At 45.4% G+C, this 13,692-nt stretch overlaps 2 protein-coding genes across 9 annotated transcripts in view; one reads left to right on the forward strand and one right to left on the reverse strand.

The window, feature by feature from the left end:
- Positions 1–1,828, reverse strand: part of CGGBP1 (CGG triplet repeat binding protein 1) — an 8,871-nt gene extending 7,043 nt beyond the window's left edge. Inside the window, exons 1-2 of one of the 8 annotated variants that reach the window (XM_030019460.2) lie at positions 1,539–1,828; positions 15–224 (exon numbers count right to left, since the gene is read on the reverse strand). The gene's annotated coding sequence lies outside the window, so the exon portion shown is untranslated. Of the gene's footprint in view, positions 1–14; positions 1,252–1,525 lie in introns of those variants that run through there. The other 7 variants (XM_030019465.2, XM_030019463.2, XM_030019466.2 and 4 more) reach the window with 7 other exon arrangements.
- A 413-nt stretch (positions 1,829–2,241) lies between these two features.
- The window catches only part of ZNF654 (zinc finger protein 654), a 37,360-nt gene continuing 25,909 nt past the window's right edge, over positions 2,242–13,692 (forward strand). Inside the window, exon 1 of the mRNA XM_030020249.2 lies at positions 2,242–2,420. Coding sequence (XP_029876109.1) covers positions 2,289–2,420 — 132 coding nt within the window. The 5' untranslated portion in view covers positions 2,242–2,288. The remainder of the gene's footprint in view (positions 2,421–13,692) is intronic.

Genomic DNA, 13,692 nt, shown 5'->3' on the forward strand with positions numbered 1-13,692 from the left:
GAATTTTGTACTGCCTGTGCTTACAAGGCAGACGGAGAGATCGGAATATCTCTAGACGTATTCTCCTCTGTACTTACTTCGTTACACACACAGATTTTGCTGTTGCAACATTTTAAAAGATCTGCCATTAAGAGACCAGAACTTCCAAACTAACTGTAAGTTGAGCTTGTCCAGCTCTAAGGACTGAATGGAGTTTCTGCTGTCCACAATGCCTTTCGCTTGCTCTGGAAATAAAGGAACAGAGAATTCAGTCTTCAATATTGTCTTTTTTTCTTAAACCATTTCTCCACTGAGAGACGACAACCTTTTGGAAAAAAGGAGGCAGAGATCTTGCTATTAGCTACTTTCCTAGTTAATTTTTTGCACTATCTGCTGCTTTCCAGAACTGTTAAGTCTTGACTGATACTGCGCAACCCTGCAGACTAAGATAAACAATGCTTTTTCAGCATGGATGGAACTTTCTTCATTCTTTTTGTTGCTTTATGCAATTTATCCCCGTGAGTTTCCTAAGCAACTGTTTCCTGAAATCGAGCGGAAACCAAGCCTTAACCTAACATAACCTTGTCGCTCAGGCTTCCGAAGCCTCAAAACACATCCTCCACCAAACCAGGTGTTTGCACTTATGCTATGTCAAAATCCCCAGGAATTCCGTGAACAGTACAAGTACAGAAACGCAGGATTTTTGGTGGGTTGTTTTTCTGTTTTGTTTTGGGTTTTTTTTGCCTCAAGTTTTGACGCGGATTCTTCGCTGCCTACTGATGCCTGAACTACGGCTGGGTTCCCAAGCGGGGGGGCCGGCGTCGGTGCAGAGGAGCCCCCGGGACAGACACCCGACCCGCCGCCCCCCTCGTCGGCTTTGCGAGGAGGGAAGCTTTTCCGCAGCGGCGGGAGCCCTGGGGCCGGGGGCCGGGCGGTGAGCACGCCTCGGCTAAGAACGGTGTCACCGGAGAGGGGACGGCGGCGCGTCCGCCGCGCCCCTCGGCGAGCCCGAGGGCTGTTTCAGGCGAGGAGGAAAAACGCCTCCGGATTTCCAGCCCCCAAACCGGTTTCGCCGTTCCCCCCCCGCGCCGTGACCGGCAGCCAGGACTCGAGGCGTTCATTCCCCGGGGTCTGGTCACCCGATCGACGGCGCCATGTAACCCGTGAGGGCCTCTCAGGAGCGGCGGGGTCCGCGCTCCGCCTCCCTCCCCGCCACGGAGCGGGGGGGGTGGTGGGGGGGATGAGGGCCCGGCCCGGGCCGCGGCGGCGGCGCGCGCCCCCCACCCCCCCCCCCCCCCCGGCGGCGGCGGCAGACAGGTGCGGCCCCTCCCGCCCCGGCCCCGCCCCGCTCCTTCCCCCGCCCGGCACGGCGGGTGTTTCCATGGCAGGGACGGGAGGCGGCCCCGCAGCCCTTCCTCTCTTCCCCTCTCCTCTGGCCGACCGGCGCCGGGACCCCGCCGGCGGCGGAGAGCGGCCCCCGCCGAGGCGGCGGCAGCACCGCCCGCCCCGCCGCGCCGCGCCCCGCCGGCCCCCGCCCGCCCCCTACCGGGCGCCGTTACCCGCTCCGGCCGCGCGGCCTCCCCACGCCCCACCGGCGGGCGCCGCCGCGCCGCCGCTTCTCCGCTGGGCCCCGCTGGGCCGCGGGCCGGACGCGCCCCTCCGCCGACGGGCGCCGCGCCGCAGCCAGACGGACCTACCCACCCTGGCGGCCGCGGTAGGCGGGACCTAGCAACCCGCCTGGCAACCGCCGCGCGCCGCCCGCCGCCCGCCTCTCGCCCGCCGCCACGGCGCGGCCGAGCGGCAGCAGCCCCTCGGCGATTGGCTCCCCCCAGACCCGGGCGCGCGGAGATGGACGGCCCGTCTGCCCGATGAGGAGCGGGGGGGGCGGGGGCGAGCGCCGTGATGGAGGCGCGCTCGGGCCAGTCGGAGCGCGCGAGGGCGACGGCGGCGTCTAGCGGACGGGGGCTCCGGCCAGTCGCCGGCAGGAGGCCGCGGAGGGAGCTGCGACGGACGGGATGAGCAGCCAATGGCGGCGGGGGGGGAGGGACAAGGCAGCGAAGAGGCTTTTGCTCCAATCGAAGGCGGCCTCGGCGGGGCCGGGCGGGCGGGAGGGAGGAGCCGGAGGTCAGGGGTCGCCGGCGAGTTCTCTCGCCGCGGGCCGCTGATCGGCACGGCGGCCGGCCCAATCGGAGCGCGGCGGGTGGGCGTGGCCGGACGTGAGGCGGCGGGGAGGGGGGGAGCTCCTTCCGGCGTGGCGGGGCGGGGGCAGGGGGGGGGGCGCTCGGTACGCGCAGGGCGGCCGGAGCAGCATGGCGGAAGACGAGAGCGATCAGGAGTCGGAGCGGCTCAGCGAGGAGCTGGAGGCGCTGGTGACGCCGGGCCCCCCCGCCGGCCTGCCGGCCCTCCTCAACAGCCAATATTACTGCCGCCGCTTCTGCCAGGTGAGCGCCGCCCCGCCTCCCCGGCCCGCTCCTCGCCCCTCCCCCCCGCGGGCGGGCGCGGCGGGGACCGGGACCCCCGCTCCCCCCCCAACCACCCGCCCCGGGCTGCCGGGGCCGCCGCCCCGCCGCTCCCCGGCGGCCCGGGGTCAGCGCCGGGGCAGGGCTGGGGGGCCAGCGGGGGAGCGGCCCGGCCCGCCCCGCTCCGCTCGGCGCCCGGCTCTCGGGGCGGGGAAGGGGAGCGCAGGCGACGCCTGTCCGTCGGCGGGGGGCGGCCGGGGTGCGGGCGCTGAGGGCCCGCCGGGGGGGGGCCGGGCGGCCTGCGTGGGGGAGGGGAGGGGAGGGGAGGGAAGGCGCCTGACCGGCGGGGGGGCGGGCGAGGAAGGGCGGGGGGCGTCGGAGGGGGTGGCGGGGCCCGGCCCGGCCCAGCCCGGCCGCTGCTCGGAGGCTCGGCCGGTTCTGGGCCTGGCGGACGCGGACACGTGCGGTGGCGGCGGTGCTGGGGGCAAACTGGTTGCGGGAGGCTTTGCCCGGGCTGGGGAGTTGGGCGGGTGGCAGAGGGAGGGAGGGAAGGAAGAAGGGCCTCGGAAACAGTTACCATTAACGGTGGCTAAATTAGACCGAGGTATTTTTTTTTTCCCCCTTCTCTCTTTGGAAAGCAGCGTTTCCTCAGGCGGCCCTGGAATTTTTATGCTCTTCGCAACCTCTTTATGTACGCCTTGCGAAGTAACAAGCAACAACAGGTTGTTTTTCCTAGTTGCTTTTATCAGCAGGTGTTGATGAAACATTAGTTAGGCTGGGTAGATTTCAGATGTGCCGCTTGCTCTTTTCCAAAACACAGTCTAGAGGATTTTTGTGTGGAATTGCTTCACTTCATCCACTTCTTGGCTGCGTACCTCACCACTGCGATTGTTTTCTTCCATTTAAATAAATGCCTTTCTGTGTCCTTATTTTGTTCTTCCTGTTTTAACATCCAGTGAAACATCTGTTTGAAATGTTATTTACTCTAATACATATTTAAAATCATCTCAGTTAGCATACTGCTCAAAAAGTCCACAGGTTGCTGCTTGGTTTCATCGATCCTTTTATGTTTTCTTCTGCTTAGTGATCTCTCTAAACTTAGTACATGTGAAAAAAATTGCGAAGCCATTAAAAGGAGAAGTGAATGGTTTTGGAAGTATGGCATAAACTACAGTTGTAAGAAATCACAACCGTATTTGATTACGTTGGCAGGTTGGAAAGACATTTGCCTCTGCTGAACACTGAGAGTTTTATCTTAAATTTTTCTAGCTGCACTTGCTGTGTGTGTCTGTTGAATTCCTTGTGTTAAGGAGGAAGTGCGGGCAGTGATAGCTTCATCTACTAATGCCAATCCTGTTTCCCAGATAAAGCTAGGACTTAGTAGTGAACAGAAGAGGACGAGACCAGGGAAGGAATTTTCCTATAAAATAGTTGTATCGCAGTTATTACTGGTAGAGTATCTAAATCACTTGACCTTGACTTCTCCTGCAGTTTCTTTTGTGTAGAAAGATTGCCAAGCCCTCTCCCCTACTTTGTTTTGCTTCGAGTTTGTGAACTGTCCACATGGGCAGCCAGTGCTCTCAGTATATATAGCGCTTTGTTTCTTTTCTCTTAAATTTTATTTTTAACAGTGCATAGTTTAAATAATCCTGATGAAAGTGAGTTAGTATCTTAACACTTTGTCTCCAGGGATATTTTTTTGTTGTTGTTTTAATTTGGCCTGGTGTGATCTGCAGTCGAGTGCTCACTCAGAATATAATCTCCTGTGTTTTGTTTAAGCATGTTTTTTAGTAATGGATTCTTCTGCTGATTTAACTATATAAATACAAGCTCTTCACTGGTGTTAGTGTACTGGTGTGAAAAGCTAGTAGCTGTGTGACGTTTGTGGTTTGACAACAGATGAAGCTGTGCGTGCTTCACATTAGCTCGTTTACCCTCGTGAGATTGACAGTGCTGTAATTTTACTGGTCTATATATACCTGTACATACAGAGGGCTGATAGGCCCTCAGCCTATTTAATAAGTGATGCAGTGTATTTATATTTCTTCTTCAGAAAGTATTATGAAGTTTAGGTCATCTCTTTCTCATAACATTTGTTGTAAAACAAAACTTCTTAGTTAAATACTGTCTTGCTTTATTAGATTTGGCTTCTTTTTTCCCCCCGGATATGTCTTCTTTTTTAGTGCAATTTTTTCCTTTGGCTCTAGTTTTTGTCAGAGCCTGTTGCTTTGTACTTTTCTATCCAGATCTTCTGAAGGTCATATTTGGCTGTTCTGCAGATCAAGCCTTTCCACCTCATCTCACTCTGCACTGATAACACAATTTTGCTTGTCTTGATGGTTATTTGGCACTTCTAAATGTCCTAATTTGCCTCCTCCTATGTTCCTGGTTTTGTGTCGAAAGTTGAATAGCAGTTGTAGAAGTAGTTGCTTAGCAATAATAGCATGAGTTTGAACTACCCAAAAGAAACATTTTTATTTTCAGAATAACGACCTACTAAAATATGTGGCTGTGCTTCAATCGTGGTTATGAAGCTTGGTGTCAGCTGAAAAGAATATTGTTTAGGTTGCTTATAGTTACGCTACTGTGTGAAGTATGTGCACATCCGCATCTCGCAGTAAGAGCTACAGGAAAAGTGAAGCAAGGTGTAAAGCCTTTTCGGTCTGTAGAGCCATTTTCTGTAGACAGAAGCAAAGACCTCTTCACTGATCTTAAAGAGAGTGGCTTAGACCTTGAAAAGCATTGGCATGCACGTGTCTTTCATCCTTGAAATACATTAGAAAGGTAAAATATTGCTGTAAACAGCCAGATTCAGTACTGTTGAGGCCTGGAGTATTGCAGCTGAACTTCACTTTCAAGTAGTAGATTAAGGAACAGTTACAAAAGATGACCAGATGATCAGAGCATTTTCCTTAAATGTATGTGTAATCACAGTTTAATGATACAAAATGAAGTCAGAATGTGGAGTCTCTAAACCCATGTGTAGCTTCTGGGATCTCTTTTTGTTTTGTAGGTGTGCATGGTCATACAGAGTCATTACAGCCTGAATCTTCCAAAGGGAAGTGGAATAAGGTGTTTTCTTAGATTGTTACTTGAGATTGATGACATGGGGAAAAACAAAAACCAAGATTTCTGTAGTTGGGAATGAAAAGAGACAGTTGGATGATAAGTGCCCAGCTTATGCATCTCACCAGCTGCTTCTGTGTTACTTTCTAAAAATTGCTGATCTGGCATTTCTTCTTATTTGTGAAGTTCGTTGTGTTTTGAAACTACTTAGACGCTGGGAAAAGCAAGTCTACTGTTCCCAGCTTTGGCAAGCAAAAGATCAAGGTGCCTGTAACTACTTTGTAGGTTTAAAGAAAGTTGAAAGGTGGTACCTGGCAGGTAAACCCCTCAGTCTAAACGTTTGGAGGAGCTTCATGACTTTCAACTTGTTATGTTATATGCAGAACTTGAAATTCTTTCATGAGATTCCTCTGGGACCAGAGCCGTTGAGAGGTTCCTGTGTGAGTGAAATACAAGTGTTGAAGGGCAGAGAAAATAGTGTAGATGGTTACGTTTTGGTATGAGTGTGGAGGGAGTACTTCTATAATTAGAAGGATGCTTTTCCACATTTACTTGATTCGAAAACAGACCTTAACAGCGAGCTGGAAAATGAATATAGCTTACTTCGTTGCACTTGAGGTGGGTATAGTTTTTATCAGCTGGCTTGGAATTGCATTTTCTCTTCAGAATCTTTTCTCATAACATTAAGTGCTATCAAAATACTACAAGTTCCTCCCAGCATTTCTGTAGTTGTCCACATGGCTGCATAACTGTACTAGATGTTATTTTATGTTGTTCTGTACTGACTGAAATAAACACAAGGTGAGTCTGATCTAAAGTAACAGGGTAATACCGTGAAGTGTAAATGCTACTCGATCTGCTCTTACTGCGGCATCAGCTTACGGCCTTCCAGTAGGATCCGACTTCCTGAAATAAAGATTACCTGGTTTGCTTACGTTAATTGGTGGTATCTTGAGTCCTGGCTGGAGAAATAATTCTTGGGTTTATAAAATCAAAAGCTAAGAAATAGACTTTAGTAACGCACTAGAGAAGATAGTGTTTCTTGGACTTATTTTAGTAGACAAAAAAAAATACAGGGTTGTATGACTCAACTGTTGTCTGTCTTGCTTTGTGGGGATGAAGACAGAAAAATATACATGTCTTTGAATGTTTATTCTTCTGAATTTGGGACTAATAAATTTTCACACTTTTTGTGATGTGCTTAAATTTGAAAGTACTTGCTTTTGACGTGTACTTTGAACTTTGAGTCAATAGTTGTTAAGCTGCTTTTATATTTTATAAAAAACAAACAAACAACAAAAAACCAAAACCAAACCTTTAAGTTATGCTAGACTTCTATTTTATTATGTTTTGGACCTTTAGGATCCATATTTGATCTCCATACACTATTTTAAAGTTTAGCTACAGAAATATTGCTCACATGAGCAGTAGTAGTAGTAGTGCAAAGTGATCTCTTCTGTTTCTTTGAAGTTTATTTCTTTGAAAAGGTAGAATTTGTAATTTTTAACCACCTGTTTTCTCTTGTAATGATTTGTGGTGTTCTAGGGGTTTTTTGTATCTTCCTGAATAAATATGCTTTATACTTGTTAATGGCTCAAATTTTGAGAGCACAGTTGAAAGTCACATTTGACTTACTTGACTGACATTTTTTGGGTTGTTTTTAATGTGTGACATTGCTAGTTATGTGAAAGCTTGTAAAGGGCAAACCATACATTGCAGTAACTAAATTTACCTGTGTATCAAAGAATACCGTAGCTACTTGAAACGGTTTAAATTTAAAAATTAACTTGTCATTGTGTTCTCTGTTTACTGGATCTTTTTTCCATGTTTGGCTGGTGAAAACAAGCATATTCAATTTGCTACTTAGCAGTTTAGTATTACACTGCTCAAGATTCAAGTGAAGTTCGGGTTTAAAAGGAAATCCTTACAACACAGCTGGGGCGAGCACCAGGTTGTGTTTACTCCCAAGCTGAATGCCAAGTGTGAGCGTTCAGTTCTGCTGACAATTACCTGTGTGCAAGGAAGGGTGTCCTGGGTTAGGTGTTTGCACTCTTTTCTCTGACACTTGATGGGAAATCTGATACGCCACTATCATGCAAGACTTGGTTGTGGTATATGTAGTGCACATGGCTGTTTTCAGTCAGCTTCTTGGGAGAATTCACAATAGTAGTTGATTTGCAACCTCTTTATTTGCAGATGGGTCGGCCGAAGGACTGGGTCTTCAGTGCTCTTGTTTTGTCATTAACGTTATATAGTCTTTTCTTATTCACGTACTGGCTTCTCCTCAGCTTTTGTGCCTGCTCTCCTTTTAGCTGTACCCTGAGAAATTATCTCCCTGTTTTAAAAGTAGGATTACCAAGTTAGTATTTTAAAAAAGGAAACATTGCACAAATGTACAAATACATTGTATACTTCTCTTGATCTTTGTAACGTTTTTCTCCTTCCAATTTGGAACTCTTCTGTTTCACGCTCTCAAACTTCTTTGTATTGCTACTTCTTCAATTTTTAATGCCTTGTCTCAAAGTTTAGCTTCGTATGAAAATTAGCTTTTGAGTTTTGCTTGGAAAAGATATATCAAGATTGTAACTTACAAAGGAGTTGCAGGGATTTATACCTAAAAAGAAGGATCTCCATTGAATGATGCTTGTGTAGCATAGTCTGTCTGATAACCTTGGTAGGTGGGCTTCTTTAAGTTAGAAGCAGCACACTTATTGCAGTAGGTAATGCAAAAATCAAAAAGTTAAGTCCTTTTGGGTAGTAGTTGTTCAGATGAGGGAAAGAAGTAATTGTACTTTTTACTTGAAATGCATCGTAAGTCGTATTTTACTAATATCACTGGTGATCTGGACATATGCATTCATGTGAGTGTTCACAAGATTGTCAGTTCTCTTTATGATCAAAACAATTCTTTAAATTAGTTGACTTTCACTCTGGGGGGAGCTAATCAAAAGGTGAAGAGGAATATTACTTCTTTCAATATAAATATTTATCTTTCAGTCATAAAAGTCTTACGCAGGCACTTTTACTACAATGCTACAAGTAGCCCAATACTGCTTTTCTAGGAGTAGTACAGTTTTCATTGTGGTGCAAGTGGCAGACTGTAAACATGTATGGAAATGGGCGCTTTGGGTAGCTAAATGTAATGGGTGTATGGAACCCAGTCTTAGATATTGTTCTTGCCTCAAACAGGCTGAGGAAATGGATGAGATTTCGGTAATTAAGGGTGGGGGGAAGCATTTAGCTTTAAGAGTAGAGCTTTGGCAGAAACTTGTCTCATAGGATGTGTCATGCTGTTGCTGGGTGATGTTTTTTCTTTTGCCAGAAGTGTGATTACGTTTGGTTACTCCTTATGTAATATTCACATGTGAATTGCAGCAAAGCCATTGCTAACATCCTTTTTTTTTATTATTTGTAGTTAGCACCATATAAAACCATTTTAAACTTGTATCTGTTAAGTAGTGTTTTGTGTCATCGTAAAATCTTCTACTCTCTAATTAGATAATGGAATCCTTTTTTGTAAGGACACAGTTAGCTTGTTTATATGCGGAAACAGAACAAAATGCTCCTCATCCACTAAATAGGTTAAAAAGACAGTAAAAAAGGTGTGATTATTTCTTCTGGTGTTTCCAGGTAGAATAAATTTAGTGTTACTCAAGTTCTCTTCTAGAACTGAACTTTGGTATCCAAAGCTCTGGTACTTCTGCTGAACAGGCAACTATGGTAGGTGTTGCTTTTAATTATGGTGTTTAATTTTCAGGAAACTTTTTTTTTTAACGTGCCCCTTTTTTGCTTGGCATTTTAAATCCTTTTTGGTTTGTTCTATTCTGTGACAACCACTATATTTGCTTATTATGATAAATGTCAACCACTATATTTGCCAACTAGCTTTCTTTTTCTGCAAACTATGAACAGAAGTACTCACAGAACTGTTGTGTTTTTAATCCTGTGGTGACTTCCTTTACTGTTAAATCTCACAAAAAGTTATGGGAGTAACTTAATTTAAAATCCTAGTCATGACAAAACTTTAAAATTGGTGGGATTTGTTTCTTTCTAGTTTCTTTTTTTTGTTGTGGGGAGGGACCTGAAAACCTGTAGCAACTTCAGGCCTAGCACTGCATAAAACATTTGTTTCTTGTGTCCTACATATTTGTAAATCTAGTTATTTGCAATGTTATTTCTCTTAAGTGTTACTACCTTCATGTTTTCAGGGTTAGTTGCTTTAGCTGTGTGCTTAGAAACTGCTTATAGGAGACTGATAAGTCTGGTCTTGATTTTGCACTAAACAGGACACACCTGAATCATGGATTTTCCTCTGAGTTACTCAGACATACTAAAGAAGGGGAGGTAGTGTATTGGTGTGGGAGAAAGGTGTAGTTGAACTTGGGCATCGGTTCAGAAAGGTGCTCCAGCCTCCCTTTCAGTATTTGTATCTGCACTGAATGAGAAAGGGAAGACAAAAGGCCCCCCTAGTCTCCTCATGAATGGTAGTAATTTAAAAAGTAAAGACAGACTGGGGAATGATGCACGGAGAGTCTTTAAGTATATAAAAATTGCACCCTAACAGAATTCTTGAAGGGAATTGTTGCAGAAAGTCACATAAAAATGTCACCTCCCTTCTGGTTTTCTGCACTGTGTATTGGACAAGGAACAGGCCGCTTTGTTTTGACAATGTTATGTGCTTCGTGTTTGGCTGAGTTTATTATATTGAAATTAATGTGCTTGTTAAAAATGTGCTGATAAACATAAACTTTAAATAAAGCATTTAGGACTCAAGCAGCATAATCTGTCTGATTGTCTGAAGTGCTCTGATGACACAACTTCAGAACATGAGGGTGAACATACGCATGTCCCTTTGACTTTTTTTTCCTTGAAAAATGTCAGAAGTGGTAAAGTTTTGGGGTTTTTTTTGTTTGTTTGTTTTGGGGGTTCTTTTTGGTATAAACCTTTACCTGTGTTCTTGTTTACAGCCTTGTTTCAGAGCATGGCATATTGAGTATTTTGAACAAAAAAAGGTGTTAGTTTCTATTAGAGAAAAAGCTATTCCGTGAGATCACTTAAAAACAGACATTGAAGTATACATAGAATTGTAAACCAAACATGTTATTTCCACCTGTACCCCCCCCGGCCCCCCGATATAGAATGTGTGTGGAGCGTGGTTTGGAATTTATTTCGTACTTAGCTTAGCTTTTTATGCCCCCCGCCCTCCCCCCCCCTTTATTGATAATTTTTGCAAGTCTGCTGAGAATTGACCAATTTTAGACTAATTTTTTTTTTTTTTTTTTTCCCTGGGACTGACGAATGCATGGTTTCAGGTACCCATACTCAGAAAAAAAAGTATGCTATTCATATTCTTCCTGACCAGTTTGGGGCGGGGGGAGCTATTGCTGTGAGTCTTTTGTGGATACCTTTGAGTTGCAGACTAACTGCCTGACAAAGGCGATGTTGCTGTTGTGGTGTCTTCCTTTCTGTGCTGCCTCTGGTACTTCTGTGGTGGGGTGGCAAGCCGGTTCAGAGAGCTGATGCAGACAGTGACTGTTGGCTTTTTGGGGGAGAGGAGGCTATTCTCTGCCACTTAAGTCCTGAACTAGCTTGCTTTGGGTTCAGATGAGCACTGTAGGTGCAGCAAGAGCAACTAATAGGACTGTATAGGACTTTATGAAGTGTGGGCAGTAGGACTGCACCTTTCAGAGAGTACAGTGTCTTAACTTTTGTTGTCAGCATGAGTCTTTGTTGTATTGCTCTTGAATGCTGATTATTTGCAGAAGCAATACACTGACATTAGGACCAGAGTCTTATCAAAAGTTCATATATGCCTAACCAAAGAATGAGATGAGCAAATACAGTAACTTTCCCCTCTAACTATTTTCAGTTCAGCTAAGTTACTGCAGTTAGTAACTTTTGGTGGATATCTTTATCAGCTCATGCAGCCTCTTTCAACTCATGTAGCCATTCAGCATCCAGAGCATCCCTTTAGTAAGGAGCTCCACAGCTTAACTGCACACTGTGTGAAGAACTACCTCCTGTAATTTATTTTGATCCTGCTTGCCAACCTTGTTTGGTGTCCCCCCCTGCACTTGTCATTTCTTTACAACCTAAAGTGTCTCGGTTAGCTGCATTGATCCTTATGTGAAATTTATTTTGCTACTTAGCATTTCTTGCTTTCCTTCAAAGCTTTTGTTAGGCCTTCTGTATTCTCTTTTGAGATAGGATTGGGCAGATAGCAAACCAGCATGCAATTTTATACATGTGGGGATGTGCTATGGTTTTGAGTAGTTAACACTCTGCTTAGTTTTATCTTAATACTCTCCTAATACTTAATTTGCTTTCTTGGCCATTGTGATGAGCATTGAGGTGATGTGTCATTAAAACATCTACCATAACAACACAGTCTTGTTCTTGGGTGGTAATTGTCAGTGTGAAGGCCATCATATTACATGTTTGGATTGTTTTGTTCCCCAAGCACCGTTGCACACTTGTCTATGCTGAATTTCATCACTCACTGTCATAAATCCTTTCTACAGTTCTTTACGGCTAGCACTTTATGCTACCAAGAAAAAAAACGGTATCACCACAAAATGTTGTCTTATTGCTTGAAATCCTTTATGAATGTATCTGTACTGTGTGTCTTGGGTCAAAGTGTTGTGAAACATCATAGTGGGAACTGACATGTTCCCATGGCTGTTTTATTTCTACCTTTGACCATTTGGAGGCTAAAACCACTGAAAGACGTTCATTCTCTCCATCTGCTGTGTTTCTCCTAAGGCTTTTGTGTTTTCCTGTACAAGGGACCTTGTTAAACGGATTTCAGAGAACTCACAATAGATGTGTGAGGCAGTACTGTTTTATAAAGTGTTTGTTCTTCCTTGTAAGAGGAAGAGTATTTATCTACAAGTCTGCTAATTCTCTTCCAGTTGACCTAGGTGTTTGCTGCATTAAGCTAACAGATTTTCAAACAGGAATTATTAAAATAAATTTGGTGGAAAGTCAAAATCTACTTACAAAATATAAATCAGTCTCAGCTGTTGTTGGAGAGGAGAAAAAGTTACTGGTCGCATTATCAGTAACTGCTTTGCTTTGGAGCAGCTATAGCCAAACTGCCAGAAATGGGACACCAGCCTGTTCATGTTGCAGAGCCTTAAACGAAGTTAGGCACGTAGCTTTGGAACTACAAACGTAGGCCACTTAACCTGATTTATAAGCCCTTTAGTTAGTTCATGGGGAATTAGACAAATCTAAGAGGGATTCACAGACTTTTACGTCAAAAAGAAATCCTGAAGAGGGATAGATCTGATTTTAGGTTTAGTCTATGCTTTGTTGGCCAGCCTGGCTCTTGAGATAGGTGGCCAGGTGTAACTAGGATTGGCACTTCATAGCTTTCTTGAAGCCAGTTAGTTACTTGTCTCTTCCATATGCTATGGAGTGCTTTAGCTTTCTCTTTTCAACATGGCTGATGAGACCATGTTTCCCCACCTGCTTCTCACTTTCTCGGGGTGTAGATGATGTCAGTTAGGTTTCCTCAGCTAACTTCAGTTAGGCCCTGAAGTGCAGCTAGTCCACCCTTCTGCTTATACAGAAGCTGTGCCGTTATGATGAAGAAATAAGGCAAGTGAGCAAAGGGAGCCTGACTGTAGTGCGATGAGATAAGCTATGAGCCAGAGCATGGAAGAAATACGGTTTTCAGTCTCGTGACTTATATGCAGTATTCTAAGCTGTCATAGCTGTTGATTAAAGGAGACACGACCCAAAGCCCTTGGCCTTCTACTTGCTGGGGGACTGCAGCATAACGACTAGACTGTTACAGAATTGGTGGGTGCCTTTACAGACATCTGTTTTATTGCTATGCTTTGTGCTGAACTCAGTGCTCTGTGTTTTTTATATGGAGTGCTCTAAATGGACTGGGCCTTTCAGAGGACTTCAGTGTAGGGATACCTGTGTAGAAATATCAGATGGTGCTGGTTTATTGAGCCTCCCAATGTGGGGATACACAGTGCCAGAAATTTGCATTTATTAAAGCAAACAAGACTGACTAGATGACCAGGACAGGATTTTTCTCCATTTGCTCCATCAAAACACCTATTTTTCACCTTCACGTTTCTCTAAATAGTGTTGCAGTTCCATAACTATGGATCTGGGCATAACTGGCCTTGGTTCCATCATACGGATAAAAAAGGTCAAACTTACTTATTTG

The sequence above is a fragment of the Aquila chrysaetos genome, chromosome 7 (genome assembly GCF_900496995.4).
Source record: "Aquila chrysaetos chrysaetos chromosome 7, bAquChr1.4, whole genome shotgun sequence".
NCBI classification, from domain to species: Eukaryota; Metazoa; Chordata; class Aves; order Accipitriformes; family Accipitridae; genus Aquila; species Aquila chrysaetos.